A 17034-nucleotide genomic window follows, 5' to 3' on the forward strand; every position below is an offset into this window, starting at 1 on the left:
CTAGCATTAAACATGTTCAATGCACTGCTTGTTTTAAAGAAAAGAAGACTGACAACATCCAGGATTTTAGTTAGGAAATCTACCTTACAACAATTGTAGTGTTGGCTTTTTTTATTCACACAAAACCAAATCAGATTTACAATTTTTAAAATGCAGCAGCATTAAGGACCACATCTAGAGATGGCAACAGCAATAATTTTATCTAGGACTGTGTACAACTCACAAGAGAACTTAGAACGCCCTAAATATAGAATATATTTCAGTAACAATTCATTTGGAAGCAGCTGTCAAAAAGATCAAGCAAAATTTGAGTAAGATTTATTCTTGACTGATTTTGAGTAGGTGGAAAGAATGAGATCTATACTGCTGGTAGCATCTTAAATGGAAAACATGAAGAGTTCTGCTCAGGAACCTTTTTACTAAATGCTGTAGAGGAAAGTTGACTTCTGATGGCAATGTGTGCTCACTGTAGTGTTAAGTGTGGCATGAGAACATGTGCTGGCAGCTGCTATCATGAGACAAATGCCATCTCCAGATCTGGCAGATTTCCCATTCAATAGAAAGGGGCAGTTCCATCAGTTTCAAGTTCAAATTAGATCAATCCTTCAGTTTAGAACTACAATGCAAGTCTGGATTGCTACCCTGAGAAAATTATTTAGAATAGTTTGTTGTTACTCTGGTCTCACTCAGAGTATACAAAGACTTACTATAGCAAAATGTCTAATCTGAGGTTAAATAACAGATTAGTTTACATTACATTTACATTTTTTTTAAACCTTTAGCAACAAAACCGAATTCTAGTGGGTGCACAGATTAAATGTTTCCATGGCAAGTTTAAATGTCTCCAGCTGAAAGCCCATAGCCACTCACTGCACCTCTTCCACAGCTGTGAGTCCACGGGTAACATTTCAGATGTCCAACCACCAAACTTTAGGAAACTTGTGTGGAATCTACCCTCTCCCTAGTATCTCAAATTTTACTGAGCTGTAGCACTCAAACTAAACTCATGTTATCCTACTGGCACTCTGCCCAGAACAGCAAAATAAAGAGCTCAAAGTCCTGCCAAAATATTTTCTACTCAAATGAAGCAGTTGTATCATTTCTCAGGGCTAAAAAACCATAGGCAGCTGCTCATTAGCTGGATACATTGACCTTATAGCTACACACCAACACCGAGCAGCTTTGAAACAGAGACCTACATGACACCATTTGGACAAAACACTGGGGTTTTTTCACCTTTCACATTTAAGCAGTATCAAGGTGGTTAAGAGTATCCAAATTGTTCTTACCTTCTGAAGTGGAAGAAGCGGCAGAAGACAGTGGAGTCCCTCTGCTCCTTGTTCTTGCGGTAGCTGTCCAAGCGGCACTCCCTGCACTTGTGCAGGTGAGGGGCGATGTTGTTGCAGGAGCCATCCTGCACAAATGCTTCCCCACTCTGCTGCAGCTTCTTCACCTTTGCAGCGTCAGATAAGATGGACTTGCGAACGATTACTGCAGGGAAGAGCAGCCACCATTAGAAAAGCCTTTGTTTTTCACATGCAAGTGCCAGAAAATAGATTTTAGTGGAAGAGCCACATCAAGCTTTCCTGTAAGCTTCACATTACGTTGAAACAAAGTTACGCTAAAAATATTTGCAGTTGGCAGAAACCTCTTTTCCAGACAGCAGGAGCTGTCTCAAGCTGCAGTTCCACTGGAGTCACACAGTCTGTGGGCCCAAGTTTAAAAGCTCCTTTCACTTTTTCAGAGGAGCATTTTGAAAGAACATCTGCTTTTAAAGGCAGTTCTTCAGACAGAGTTGGAGCCCTGAGCAGAGTATGTGGGCATGCAGCAACTGCATTTCACAAGAAATGAGGACAGAAGTACAACCAGGCCATTTCTCAGTCCTGTTTTCCCCCTTCATGATGCAACAGCTTTCAGCATCTTACTGTAACAGATGCCAAACATTTCCCTTCCTCCTACACTGCCTGTGAGGCCTTGCAAGGGACACAACAGTGACTGTTTGGCTGGCTATGAATCCGTGCTAATTATGGAACAGCACATGGTAATCCAAGACCAAGCAACAGAAGACTGGGGGAAAAAAAAGGTAGTATTAGGGAGATTCCCAGAATCCTGAACACCACCTGATGTACAGCACGACATGTGACACCAGGAGTCCAGCTCCATGAACGACCACAGCCTTTCCCCTTCTGCTGCATGTGAGACCCTGAAGAGTTCACCAAATGGAAAACAGAAACAAGACAGGTTGTTTTGGGGCTGGGTGGGTTTAAATTTTTGGTGGTGGTCATGATTGGGTGTTTGTTTGTTTTGCTCTCATGACAGTTTTTAAATTAAAGTCCCGCTTGAACAGAGCTCTACTGAGAACAACTTCATCTCTCAGAATGCTTGTAAAACTTAGGACCATTGCTAAGAAAAGGTAGCCTCATCAGCATTTGTATTCCAAGCAGAACCTTGTTTTTGCAAACACTTTTGTCATTTTATTTTTGCATACATTTAATAACAATTTATTTCTAAACATTAATGATTTGCCCTGCTCCTTTATCAGGAAAGGGTGTTTCAAGCTTATTGCATTCATAACAGAGAACACAAATGACTCAAATTCCTGATTTACTCACACAACTTAAATTACTAATTCTGCATATGTAGCAACTGACCTACTTCTAAGTAGTTAGACACTAAAAGAACTTTCAAATGACAGGAAATTTTAGAAACACTTACTGTTATCCTGGACCTTGGCACTTCCAGTCCAAAAGCCTTCACTCTCACTTCTGTCACAAAGAATCTCATTCGAATTTCTTCTAATAAAAAACTCCATGTCTGCAAGTTCATCAATCTTGTTTCCTTTGTGGCTGCTGTGGTTGCTGCAGCTGCTTTGTGATTTAACACCACACTCACTAAAGGACAGAAGATGAGCATCTGAGGTTGAGGGTCTGCAATCTAAAGTCCGCTGCAGCTCAACAGTGCCACTGCCTCTGGGTATTGCTATGGAAGGGTTGGGATGCTGCAACTGTTTTACAGAAATGCATTCCTTGGGAAAGTTTGTTGTGGCTTTCATAAGAGGTTCATTAGGATTTTTCAGGTTGGTTCCTTTTTCATTAGCTGAATCATTCAAGGATGAAGATCTTGATGTTGTCAAAGAGGTATATTTACCATTTTGATCACTAGGATTTTGTGTTTGTTCTTTAGACACAAACCCCACTTTAGGGAAGGCTGTCAGATCTTCCTTTAATGGTTTAATTCCAGTATTAAGACAGGAAGGATGTGTTTCCGGTAAGCTTCGTCTACATGTGCTGAAATACAACATGCAATAATCAGAAAAAAAAAGTGTCAAATCAGGGCATCAGCTGCTCAATCTAGTCACACTCGAAGCTTGAAAGAAGAAATTTAGTTATTTAATTATATGCTTTGAGTTCTGATGTATGAGTATTTTAAATTTTGTGTGAGGTTAAATAGGTGTTTCAGAGTTTTTTCTGGTTTTGTTTTCTTTTTTTTTTAAGAGTTAGAACAAAAAAGCTCTACATTCATATAGGCACACACAAATTTGGGTGCTGCTGCTACTCCCCTACCTCCTCTCATAATTAAATAGTTGCTTTCTTATTTTTTCCATGCAACTGCTGAATAACCAAATGCATTTCATTTGCATGTCTGTGGCAAGATTTTCAAGGAACTTCTGATTGGCATAGACTGAGAAGTCTATACTAGAGACTGTAAAACCTCTCACCAAAAAACCCTTAAAAAATCATTTTTACCACATTCAGCATGTGAGAGACACAAAACTAGTAGAAAAACCCCTCTAGTACTTCAAATTTGAGTTTTCCTGTTACACTGTTTCCACCATTACATCCATTTTGCGACAGAACTGAGGGAAACAAAGAAGTTTGAAGTCCAACAGAAATATAACTGAGGACCTGTAGTTGATCTGCAAGAAGGCAGACACCTGCCTGACCAGGTTCTGGTGTTCTTAGGGGCAGGGGAGGAATGCGTTTGACAAAGTAGGCACCACACCTGTGTATCCATTTACAGATGGGTACAATGAAGCACTGACACTGGCCTGGGACATTGAAGTGCCACTTCCTCAAAGATAAACAGCAACATGGCCTTAGGAAGTAAATTACAAATCCAGGGCAATTAACTCCAACACTTTTCTATGCTGGTATTACAGAAGAGTAGTTATTACAGCTCTTTAAAATGACCTCAGCTTGTCGTGCTAAGAATAAGAATTATTTTTGGAGTAAAAAAGTCTGTGTAAGCATAAAACTGCTTCCTTACCCCTGAGGAGTTTCTGCACCAAGGTTGGGTGGTGAGTTAGCTGGCAGGGGCAGGCCTGGGTGCCTTTGGTCTTTATTTGCAGGAGTACATCCCAGCAGGGCTTCACCCAGCACAGTGGGTACTGACTGCACGTGTCCCTGACTGGGAGAAACCTGCAACAGAGATTTTAGCAATTAGGAAAATTCAGGATAACAAATTATGGCTTTGCAGGCTTCAGCCTGAAAAGAAAAATATTTTAATACTCTTCATACCATGTTTAATAAAATCAAATAAAGACTCACTCAGTTCATGATATGGAAAGACTTTGAAATGTCCTTTTAAACTTTACAAGTTCCATGAAAGACTGTTCATGTTAATTCATTTTCCCTCAATTAACAACAAACTTTTTTGGGGGGAAGGGAAGTGTATTAAGCAAGTAGAAAAGAAAACTGAAAGCTCTGCTCTTTGTAGCTGCCAGTGTCACAGTCTGCCTAATGTAATTGCAGTAATTGGAAGTCAGAAATAGATTTCTGAGCTCAGCTGAAAATCCCAGAGAAAATTAAACCTGTGAAGTCTGACAGCATTACCAAAAATCTAGATGTGAACTTTCCTGTAGCAAGGAAATTACTGTACAAAGTCTTTAAAAAGTGTTAAGTAAAGAAAACCTGTGTTGATTAAATCACCAGGCTAACAAATCTACAATTCATTTAGGAATACAACGGGCCTCACAAATTAACAAGTGTCTTTAAATCAGTAGTTTTCTGGGGGGGGTCCCTCCTTAGCTCCAACATGTGTATTTTACTCCCACATGCTCCACTTACTGCTGGGAAGTTACACTATAGGCTCATTAGCATCAACTCCAAAATATTTCCTCTCTGCTTTGGTATTACACAGCTGTCAGGCACCAAGTCAAGCTCTCAGAAAAATGCTGCAGATAATTAACTCCACACTAGAAATCAAAGTGCTATCACATACTTATTAACAAAAAATAGAGCTTCAGCTCATCACTCCCATATATTCACACCCACCAAAAAATCAGAGAAACAAACAGCTTCTACTGTCCTTACTACAAGGCACATTCAACTGTACCCCTTTTGTAAAAATGGTTGCAAGGCATTTCCCAAAGAATACAGAAGTGATAAAATTATCCAGTAACTTCAAAGGAAGGCAGACTGGAAAATGAAAAGTACTGTTCTTCAGCCAAGCCATGATTTTTCATTTGCATTTCTACACTTCAGTAAACTCTCAAAGGTCAAAAGACAATCTGGGTAACTTAGCTCTCAGTGATACCTGGCAGGTCACTCACAAAAGAAATAAAGGAGACATGAAAGTACTAGAAAAGTCACATTCCCTTTTTATACTGAAACCTTCAACTGCTCTGTGTGCAGCCTGAATCCTCAAAGCATCCAAGTGCAGCTGAAGGTTTTGGGTTCAAGTACAAAATGGTTAAAGAAAGAAAGTTAAAAGCAAAGGTTATAAACTTTAGAACTCCTTTGTGTTTTCTCCCACTGCAAGAATACATGACCAGGCAGGCCAACTCCTAAGCAGAAGGAAGGGGCCAAAAGAAGTTAAAAAAACCTAACCAAACAAAATTCAAATAAACAAAAACCCCAACAAACCACCAACCTTCAAGGCTCAGTAGCTTTTGTTTCAATTATCACAAGGCAAGATGTTCAATTCATGCCCAGACAAGTTTGAGAGAACTCAACACACCCTCCAAGGGATTATATTTATCATTCTACTTTCCAATCTAATCCTTATTTAAGATGTTTTGAGAAGTGACATAATCATTATGTAACAGCCATATATAACAGAGCAAGACATTACCTCGGGAGAAGATTTTGTGTGTTTAGCTTCAACACTTCCACTGTTCTCAGATGACTTCCTTTTCACACCCCCAATTCTTTTTGACTTATCTGGAAAAAGAGATCAAAATTAGTCAATCACAAATAACCTACTTAGTGTTAGAAGGACAGAAAGTAATAAGTCTTACCACATTTTCCATTGTTGTCATATATGATTTCAACATGAATCAACTCTGGATCAAGCGTTTTTAAAGCTGGAATCTTGAAAAGGAATAAGAAACGAAGAAGCAGCCATTTAGAGAGGTGAAAGTCACTATTTGAATACATTTATATTAGATGTTGTGGCATGAACTAAGCTCAGACACTTAACTTTAGGTCCTTTGAATACCAAGCTGAATTTAACAACACAGCATGTGACAGTGTCTCTGCACAAAAACACAAACTGGTGCTTCAGAGCACTGTCTGCACAGCACAGAGCAAAGAAACCAGGATCATGTTTCCTTCACTCTTCCAATAAAAATTCCAGGTCTCCCTCATTTTTCATAGGAAGACATTTGTTATTTAATAATCTACCAGCAGCATAAAGAAATACTTTGGGGTAATATTGTTCTGCACTATACTGACACCCATGTTTAAAGATTACAGAAAAGACAGAAATAAAAATGGTGTTGGTGGAGATATAAATAAAAGTTTGTACCTATTCCCCATATCCATTTGTAAACCACAGCAATTGGTTCCTACCTCCTGACAGTTGACTTCTAGAGTTCTTGTAGCTGGATTACCATTGACAACGACTGCTGTGAACCACTGAGTAGAAGGATCCAGGCTATAAATCCTAATTTTTGAACCAATTATATTTTTCCCACCTTCAAAATTGGGGGGAAAAAAAAAAAAAAAAGCTTAGGACAAAGGAAGCATGAAGATCATCACAGTTATCAAAATGAATTATTCCTGTCCTTATTGTATTGGAAATGACAACTCTAAGCTGCAGTACTTATCTTTAAAGAAAAGATATTCCTTGCATGTGCAAGCACAAGACTGCAAACATGCTTGTATGAACCCAGTAATTAAGAATTTAAAGATGTTAAACAAAATAACAATTTTAATTTGACTAAAAAGGAAGCATTTATACAAAACCCTGGAACCCTGGAAGTTTTCATAACAAGCAACAAATTGTAAAAAAACCAAAACAAACTGAAGTTACTTGAAACAATAAACAACTCAAAATAATTCTCTTGAGAATTGGTACAAGTTCTATTTATTTCACAAGTACCAGGCCATCTCTATGTGCCTAGATTACACACTCATTCTTACAAAAGAAGTACTTGAAACTCAAACATCTACATGCCTTCACATTTTGCATTCACTGCTGTGAGAGTAAAGTCAGTATTTTTAAAAAAAACTTTTATTCCCTAGAACAGATTACCAAATAATTAAACCAACACTGCAAGGATTTCCCTTTGGACTTGAGCATTTATTGTCAGTTTTCCACTCCACAGTATGCATGTACCTTGGACCAAGCGTGTCTCATCAAGGTGTTTCTTAACCAGAGCCTGAATTTCTTCATTTACATGCTGATCATCCTTAAGAGAAAGCCTAGAACTGTCCACATCCTATTTTGAAAGGAAAAAAAAAAAAGTTTGCATTAGGGATAATGCTTTTAACTAAAAAAAATCCTTTAATATTCAGAAAAATATGGCAGCAACTCATACATATCCAACAAGTTTCTCATTAATCTTTGACCCATCAGTTCTAGGATGTTGGACTGGAGGCAGACACCAATTTCTTAGCAGCAATTTGCAACAAGCAACTGCAATACAGACTGAAGTGAGCTCTCCATGTCTCCACTTTAATACTGTTCTAAAATTCCCAGCTTTGTTGTATTACATTGCTAATGAGTACTAAGTTGAATTGAACCATCCATTCCTCAACTTATGATTTTAAGTTCTCAAAAGCATCCACATATTTGTCCTGAGCATATGTAAATGCAAATATTTTATGTTCCTGTTCATAATAATGCCAGGATCCAGTCCACCTCAAGACACCATTATAAAATGCTTATATGAATGAAAACAAAGTCAGCTACATCTAAATTATTCTTAACTCTTCACCAATGTACATATATCATAGTATTTTTTTTCTTCTCAAATTCTTGAATGAGAATTGATTCTGAAACAGAGACGTCAGAGCCAGTTTCCACCCCAGGCTCAAAGATGGCTAATAACAAAAGGGTTTGGGGTTGGTTTTTATCTTTTTGTCCCAGGCATTGCTTTGGTATTAGAGGCAGAAGATTGAAGAACCATAAGTCAATAAACTGTTATTCAAGATGCCAGTAAAGCAATCTTCTCCACTGCAGTGCTGAGATAAGGCTTCTGCACAAAGAGATCTCCATCCTGCTGTTGAGCCAACACAAGCAAGACAACCATCTACAACTCAAATCTGGCCTTTAGTGACTCTCTTGTTAGTGTATCAAAAGGACTTGTGTATTTGCTGACTGTTAACAAGTCAAAGTAGAACACTAATGATGGCACCACTTGGAGTCTCAACATGGGACATCCATTACTGTTTTTACTTCAGATTGTTTACAGGGCTTGTGAATAGTTTCCTAAAAAGGCTAAATCCTTTATCTTTAGCAGATACTACTCCTCCAAATACCTGCCCAGTCAGTCACAAAGGACAATTGTTTGAACCCACCTGTACCTAATTTTCACTAAGAAACTTCCCTCTGGTGCTCAATAAAGAGAATGTAATTCAACCACCTCATTTACATTCTGCCCAATTCCTCATTTGTTTACCATTAGCAATGATGTGCTTCTGTTAAACAGCAACATTTATACCAAACATTCCTGCAACTCCTTTCTCAGGAAGGGCAGTCATGTCCAAAAGAACAAAAAGAAACTATTCCAGGTTATCCCCAGATCAACATGCAACTGCTGTCACCTGAGCCGAGTAACTGTCCTAGCACACTCCCTCATCCAGCTCTCCTAAATGACCATGTCCCACATCAGCTTCAGCAGGTTTTTAATCAGACATACTACATTCAGAACTGACATTTATGAGTTACAGAAATGAACACCTACTACAAGTTTTTACTCATCTGAAGTTTGCATTTAGATTACATTACCCTGATGCATCTTAAATGTCAAGATAAGAGATTCATCTTTCATCTTTACAATGCCATTCGAGGTTACCTGGATGGGCGTCAAGAGGTCTTTAGAAAGAAAAACACATTTCTCTTCACCCAGATAGCGCACTGAAACCAGTGATCCCATTCCAGCTTTGTCCACTAAGGACTTGTAGGTCTAAAAAAGTGATAAACATATACTTAGAAACAGAGTAAGAACATCTCATCATTCATTTTAATTATAAAAATTGCTTTAATTTTGCATCTATTTCTCTGTTAAATTACCACATCTACATGCAACTCCTGAAGACAAAGCAAGTTTCCAATAAAACTTCCAATACACACCTAATGAAGGAGTTACTGGACTACACCTGAAATTAATTTCCTTCATCAGACTGAGTTAAAAATTCAGTGCAGGTGGCTGTCATTAACAATTAATCACTCATCTCAACATGAAAAATTTATTGATATATTAGTTCTAGTTGTGGATATATTACAAAAACCCCTCCTTATGGTAGACTGGGGAATACCTAGTAAATCAATGAATGTTTGCAGCATGGTACATTAAAGTTCTTGAAACTTGTGCAACACTGATAATACACTGAAATATTAATTTAGGCACCTGGGATGACTTGGACAGCCTCACAGTTGCTGTAACACTGCCATGCAATGATCAAGTTGTGTTCAGGTATACCAAATGCTTTAAGTACAGACAAGAAACAAGAATTCCCTTTAAAAGCTTCTGAACACTTTCTAGCATGCTCAAAGTTAAATTCTGTCTAGTAACAAACCTGAGAGGACAGGCACCAGGAGCCTGGAACAACAGAAGTGGCAAGGGAACTCCACCCCACCCGAAAGGGTAATCTGTGCCCCAACTAAAAAAGAAAGCTTTCTGATAGGGGAGGAAGGTCTTTCTTTGATCAGTCCGTCAAAACCCAAACACATACTCTCTTGCCTTCACCTGAGTTAGGACAGCACTGGCAGAGGGGCAGGATCACCACAGGAGGGACAAGAGTCTCCCCAGGAGTAACTGGGCATTACAAGATTTTTACAAAGCTACTCCATTTGTCAGAAACCCTCTCCCATACACTTGAATCACTAAGTGAGATCAAGTTTTAAATAAATTAATCCACACACCTCTTTTGTAACCTCTTTCCTGCCCTGTGTGAGAGTAAAGGGAGAAAGTGTCTTTTGTTGCCAAGGCAAGTTCCAGCACTGTCCTACAGCTGATCCTACACCTTCCTCTGCTAAATGAGCTTTGGAACATGTGCTCTGCATGAACTGACATGCCAAACACACAGGGGGCAAAACCTTATGCCAAAGCTGAAGACAAGTATCCAGTAAGAACTACTCAGATACCTCGAAATGGACAACAGTTAAGCTCAAATAAGAAAGTTATCAGCAAAATCTACCAGTGGAACTGCTGATATCAATAAATAGCCCAGGAAATAAAGTTAAGGATTTATATTTCCTCTTCCTCTCCCATTCTATTGGGCCTTACTTCCAATAAATATCTGCTTAGACTGACTTTGCCTAAGAAAGAAAGATCAGCTAAAATGCAGCAATATGAATTACAACGCACACTTTATACATAGCAAAGTCAGGAGTATTAAAACACAGACTACAGCTTCAGCATAATTCACGTTCAGCAAGTTTATACCTTTGCATCTTCATTTATCTCACAACTACTTTCTTGAATAGCAATATCCAAAGTAGAAAAGCACAGCTAAACTGGCTGAATACATTAAGAAATATTCCCTGTTCACCTCCCCTGCTAATTTGCCTATTCAGCCATGCATGGCAGGTACAGAAAGCTTAGTTCTCTCCTTGTACAGTGTAACTCAGGCTTTTATATGCAGAAAATCTAAACCTCACAAATCATTTGTGCCAGGCAGATTTCACATAACAGTCATTTGAATTATTTTTGTCTCAGGATCAAGAATCACTGTAGCATTAACAATACTTGAGGCAGAGTCAAAGAAGAATTTAAAATAAAAATACAGACTATTTACACTTTTTCTCTCTATTCTGAACAGCAATTTTGTGTAAAAGGAAACAAAACATCTGACTAGAGAGACAAGGAATTAACATTGTACAGAACAGGGGTTTAAGAGAGAAGCAAAGTCATAAAAATACATTCTTATGTCCATAAGCACAACAAACCAAATGCTGATGAACTCTGTGAGCTAGAGCTGCACAATGAGGTTTTCTCCCTTCACAAGACACCCAAGAGTGAGGCTGCACTCAAGAAATTCACACTGGTGACAACACTGTCCCCAGAAGGTGGAACTGCAGACCAAAGTGAGCCAAGCCAAGTGTGTACTTGCCATTGCAGGCCACTGGACAGGAGGCATGGATTGGGTTTTTCTTTCAGCCAACACCAGCTTTTGCTCCACCAGGAATGCTATCATCATTCGGCTGTAGACTTCTATCCATCTTCGCTTTTCCCATGATTCATCATCAAATTCTACACAAATCTACAGAAAGGAAGCAAAGTGAATGAGTGACTACCCATAAAATTCAAGCACATTCAACAGGGAAAAGAAAAAAATTCAATTTACTCAAAAACTTTTTAAAAAAATCATTAAAAGTACTTATAATTCAGCACACTTATTGCCTGTCATATAATCAAGCAATCACTGAAGCATCCCAGGTTGACCCAGTACTTTATCAGTACCAGTCAATGTTAACTAGTTTATCATCATTACTGTCACATAAAATATTAATATTCCCATCTCAAGAAGATCTGTGCTGCTCAAGGACATTTAAATGTGTTAACACTATCACTGGTGTTTACAGGCAGGGAAAAATACACACACCCTAAAAAGTCCACTAAAGGACTGCCTACAGTAGTGGCACATGGACTTCTCACTAGCTCCAGAGAACTGGAATAAACAAGCTGTTTTTTACCCAGGAATGTTTTAAGGATAACAATCCCAAAGAATAACTTAAGCCAATTTATTGAAAGCGCAAACGACAGTAGGATAGTAAAGGTGATCAAATTATGTAATGTGAAGAAGGTAATTTCCTGTCTGGTTTTAACTGTTATTTATCCTTACAAATTTCAGAAACAACTATGCAATTTTTTTCAAAAGGAAATCAATTTCATGGAAAAAATACGATGGCTTGACCAATGTCTTTGAGATAGCATTACCCTAATTTCAAAGGCAATTCTTGATAGATCAGCAAACGATTGGGGAAAGACCATAAATTCAACTTGGCCTGAATACAGGCATTGGAACATCTTGATAAAGGACTCCACTCTTGGAAAAATAATTTCCCCTTCCCAAAGAATACAGCAATTCAGCTCAAATACATTTAACAAACAGCAAAAAAAAAAATCTCAGCAGAGTGAATCTGAGAAACATTTCCTGGTGTTTTATCGTCCCTCTCAGGGGAAAGGCAAGTGAAAACATGCACACAAACAGCATTACCACAGCCAGGAGTCACAGAACTAATGGGTGCAGAAATGAAGTTAGTAATTTTGAGGTGCACAGAAACAATGAAAGAGATAAGTAACAACTACCAGAACCAGAAGGGCTTGTTTTGTCTACAGCATCAACACTGCACACACAGGAAAATACAGCTGAGAAAATAATTTCAACAGCAGTTGACAGTCCTTTAATGCAAAACAAAAACTGAAAGAAATACTTCTAATTTTTACAGTAGAAATACTTAATCCCCCTTCTCAGTCCATTACTATTTTGGGTCTATCATGCTTCCAGAGAGCTTTGAGAGGACAGGAGATGGGATTTGTTTTGGTACAAAGCTCTCCACACCTCCATTGTCCGCCCTGCAACTTCTTTAACACTTCAACTGGAGAACGCATCAAGTCAATCGCTTCTGGCAGAAGCGTAACCAGCTACAAAGCTCACAATAGAGCCCCCAGCAGCACCTGCTTCTTCTCCTTTTCGAAGAAAAAGCCCTTAAGAGCTTTCTGCACCAAGAACCTCCTCCTCCTCACTACAAGCACGGCACAGGGCTCAGCCCTGAGCCCAAAGATGGACAAAGCTCCACCCCTGCCGCACATCCACAACAACAAGTTTGCTAAACAAAGTTTACGCATTCAAGAAAGAGTTGGAAACACCCACAGTTTCTTTTTGGTGGACAAGGAAGGGGCGCTTCTTCAGCTCATCAGAGGTCACCAAGTCGTTCCCATTAAAAAAAAAGGCAAGGAGACAGTTTGTATGGAAAGATGGTGCTGTTCCTGCTGTCACAGGACAGCCACCAAAGTCCTCCGTAGAAACAAGGAAGAGATGCCGCTGCTGCAATGGAGTTTTGTCCTTGGGGAGTAAGTACTCAGGCTACACTCTAGAAAGTGCCCAGACAGGGTTGAATACTTTTAATGACTAGTTACCAAATAAAGCCCCTTAACAACTTCACAGTCAAACTATAAACATCGCTCGACTTCCACGCAAAATACACAGCTAACAAATTAGACTATGCTTGCAATAACCCATTACTTGTTCAAAACCCCCCTTGGTAATCATTAATAAGAAGAGGCCACCATGCAAGAAGAGTCCGAGAGACCTCCAACACCAGGCATGAATTTGGTATGTCCTTCAAACCCAAGTACTCATTCATGAGTAGGAAATAAACGCCACAAATCCCAACATTGGAAGGTTTCGGATTCAAATCTGGGAGCAAAAACTTGGTCACAACTGGCAAGACCTTAAACTACTTTTAGGAAACGAACCACAGGCACAGTGGATGCGCTAAAAGCCTGTTTTTCAAAATGCCGGTGGAAGAAAGCACATTTATAATTAGTTTGAGATATTCTGCGGCACCAGTACAAGCACATGGAGACTCGGGCAGGGGCACACGTTTCCAATGGTTCCCTCTTCCCCCAGAGCAGCATGGGCACACACGTGTACACACAGCCACACCAACTTCCCCAGCACGCTCTCCATTTAGCAGCTCTCTCTGCAAGCTCCCGGTTACCTTCAAGTCTGGTTTGGATATGTCCGTGTGTGACACAGCCCGGATCCTGCCCGACTTCCAGGGCCATTCCGAGATGAGACTGGCGTCCCACGTCCTGTCCTCCTCCTCCGACAGGCAGAGGAACCTCTTCCCTACGAGCAGCGACCAGCTCCCCTCGAGCCTCAGCACCATTTTAACTCATCGGGAGGCCTTCGGCGAGGAAAGCGACGGAAGGAGGAGAGAAACACACAGGGCAGGGCGGTGAGCGCTTCCTCCTTCCTCTCCCGGACTCCCCCCCGCTTCTCCAAGCGGCTCCAGGCGGACCCCCGGACACCCACAGGGCGCGCACCCCGCCCACGGTCCTGTTAATCACTGCTCGGCGGGGGTGACTGGAAGGAAACACCAGGAGGTACTTCCAGAATGGCTGCAGCGCAGCTCTCGGCCATTCCCACCCCCGCCGCCTCTTTGTTCCCTCCTCCGAGCAGCCGGAGCGCCGGGCGGCAGCCGAAGGGAAGGAGGAAGGCGACCGAGCCAAGCGCCTTCCGCCTCACCAACACCCCGGCCTGCCCACCCGGGCAGCCCTCCAGCCCTGCCCCTGCCCTCACCTGCTCCCCCCCGGCCCCGCTGCCGGCGCACCCCGCAGTCACACCGGGCACGGATCCCGCTCCCCTCCGCCCCCCCGCCCCGACCGCCGCCGCGGCCAAGCGACACTGTCGGCGCCGCGCCGCGCACACGCCCCCTCACCCGTGCGCGCGCCCCCGTCCCGCGGCTCTATTGGCTGCACCGCGCCAGCGGGGCGGGGCCGGCGGCGAGTCTCCCTCCGCGATTGGTCCGGAGGAAGGGGCCCGCGCGCCCGGCCACGCCCCCGAAACCGTTGCTCAGCAGATGGCGGATTAAAAAAATAAAAACGGCGTGTCCTTCCGCTTGAGCGCCGAGAGAAGGAGTCCCTCGGGGGCCGGCCCGTGGGGCGCCTGCAGCCGAGCCCCAAGGGCGGCACGAACGCGCTTTAGGCTCCGCTGCCTCTCTAGATCCGCGTTCGCGCCTCGGGAGCGCCGAGCTTCCAGCTATAGGATCCGCCTTTGGAGGCGGCGGAGGGATCCGAAGCGAGGCCAGAGGGCGTGAGAGGGCCGCTTATACGTGCGGCTCGCGGCGTACTCAGATATAGCACAGGGGGCGGTGGCACCTCCGGGGCGGCTCTGCGCACGCGCACGGGGGCGGGGCCAGCACCTGCGGGAGCCCCACAGGCCGCCATCTTGTCATGCTGAGGGGAATGGGGACAGGCGGGCCCTGTGGGGCAGGGGACAGCGCACAGGGCGAAACAGGGCAAAATAACAGTGTGCCCGAGGTTACTGGGGAGGATGGTAGGCTGTGGAGGTGCTCCAGTTGTGGCTGGTGTGGGTTATTGTAGTTGCATCTACAAGAAAATGGCTTCCACCAGCTCATGCCTTTAACATGTGACCTGTGTGTTCTTACAAGTAACAAGCTGAGAGAACAGAATCATAACTGGCCCAGGTTATGAGGGATCTAGTGCCTCACTGCACTCACAGGGAAGCATTTTTTCCTTATATCAAATCTAAACAGACTGTCTTTCAATTTAAAGCCATTCCCCATGTCCTGTGAGAACCAAGGAGTTAAACAGAGAATGTGACTGATCAGGGTGAAGGTGTTCAGCAGTGACCCAAAGAGACACAAGAACTACTCTACCATTAGACTTTCCCACCAGAGCATGTGGGAAGACGAAGACCAAAAGTGCAGAAAGTACCCAAGGCAAAGAAGCTGTTGACTGATCCAGTTTCCTAAAAACTCATGGTGCTCAGCTTGTGCTTTCTCCATGGTTCCTTCTGTCACCAGAGAGCTGAGCTTCAAAAATCCCCATCAGAGAACAGCAAGATACCCCTGCCATGTTCTGGTCTCATCCTTCATTTTCTCCAATAATCCATTCCCACACTTAGGTTAAATATGTTTTTAAAGCTTTTCCCACCAATTTGCTTCCACTGATCACTTGCCTACTACACTAAAACAAACACATTCAGGTATGAAATCAAAAGGCACAAAAAAATCCCTCACGTGCCATGGTGAGGAAATTACTGTCCTCCACAGCATGGAAATCAGGCAGTCCGATTTCCTTGATGACTGTAGGGAATCCTCAATAATTTTTATCAACAAGATGGACCTAGTATTCTGTACATTTTTCAGCAGGGAGGAACAAAAAAGTAAATTGAATAATGGAAAATTGATAGATCAGCAATATGTGCAGTATGAAGAACCAATCATTAGCTGGCACTGAAAGAAAAAACAGGTATGTTTGCTTCTCATATTTAAATATTTACTATATAGACCAGACTTGCAAAGTGGAATTTGTGATATTATATAAATCAAGCTAGATGTGAAACTACCAAATTATTTGTTTCATTGTAGGCTTTAGACTCGTGTAGCAGCAACTTTACAATTGGCACATCACACCATGTAGATGTTGCATAACCTTATTTAAAGCTCTTAGCTTTTCTGCAGAGAGAACACTTTGCCTCAAAGTGTAGATGATTAATACATGCAGGAAGAGGGATGTCAAGCTGTAATGAAGCAATGTTAGTCAATGCAATAGATCAAGCTGTTGGTAGCACTCCAGTTGCCTAATAGTAATTTTTCTCCTATTAGCATCAGAATAAGGAAAGGCTTTAAGAAGAGATTTCAATGACAACAACATGGGTTTTGTGAATGAGCAGCTCCCACATGCAAAGAGTGTCATGGAGGTTGTTCAAAGGTGTTTTAAAATTTAATGTTTTGGGTAGGCCCTGGCCTAGAAGGCTGAGTGTGTGGGGTGATAGAGTCCATGAACGCCCTCAAAAATGAACTTGTATAGGAAATTATGCTAAAAGATCATCTGATCAAAGTGCAGCATTCTGAATATACATAAAATAAAATGAATTGGCAGAGACCAGA

At 41.6% G+C, this 17034-nt stretch overlaps 1 protein-coding gene across 3 annotated transcripts in view; it reads right to left on the reverse strand.

The window, feature by feature from the left end:
- KDM3A (lysine demethylase 3A) overlaps nt 1–15200 on the reverse strand; it is a 29402-nt gene extending 14202 nt beyond the window's left edge. The window contains exons 1-11 of one of the 3 annotated variants that reach the window (XM_085059539.1): nt 14839–15200; nt 14116–14304; nt 11502–11651; nt 9242–9352; nt 7561–7663; nt 6792–6916; nt 6239–6311; nt 6073–6161; nt 4267–4418; nt 2716–3287; nt 1290–1491 (exon numbers count right to left, since the gene is read on the reverse strand). In XM_085059539.1, coding sequence (XP_084915665.1) covers nt 1290–1491; nt 2716–3287; nt 4267–4418; nt 6073–6161; nt 6239–6311; nt 6792–6916; nt 7561–7663; nt 9242–9352; nt 11502–11651; nt 14116–14286 — 1748 coding nt within the window. In that variant the 5' untranslated portion in view covers nt 14287–14304; nt 14839–15200. The other 2 variants (XM_085059538.1, XM_085059540.1) reach the window with 2 other exon arrangements.
- Between the last annotated feature and the right edge of the window lie 1834 nt (nt 15201–17034).

This window comes from Lichenostomus cassidix, chromosome 4 (genome assembly GCF_008360975.1).
Source record: "Lichenostomus cassidix isolate B80296 chromosome 4, HeHo_3.0, whole genome shotgun sequence".
NCBI lineage: Eukaryota > Metazoa > Chordata > Aves > Passeriformes > Meliphagidae > Lichenostomus > Lichenostomus cassidix.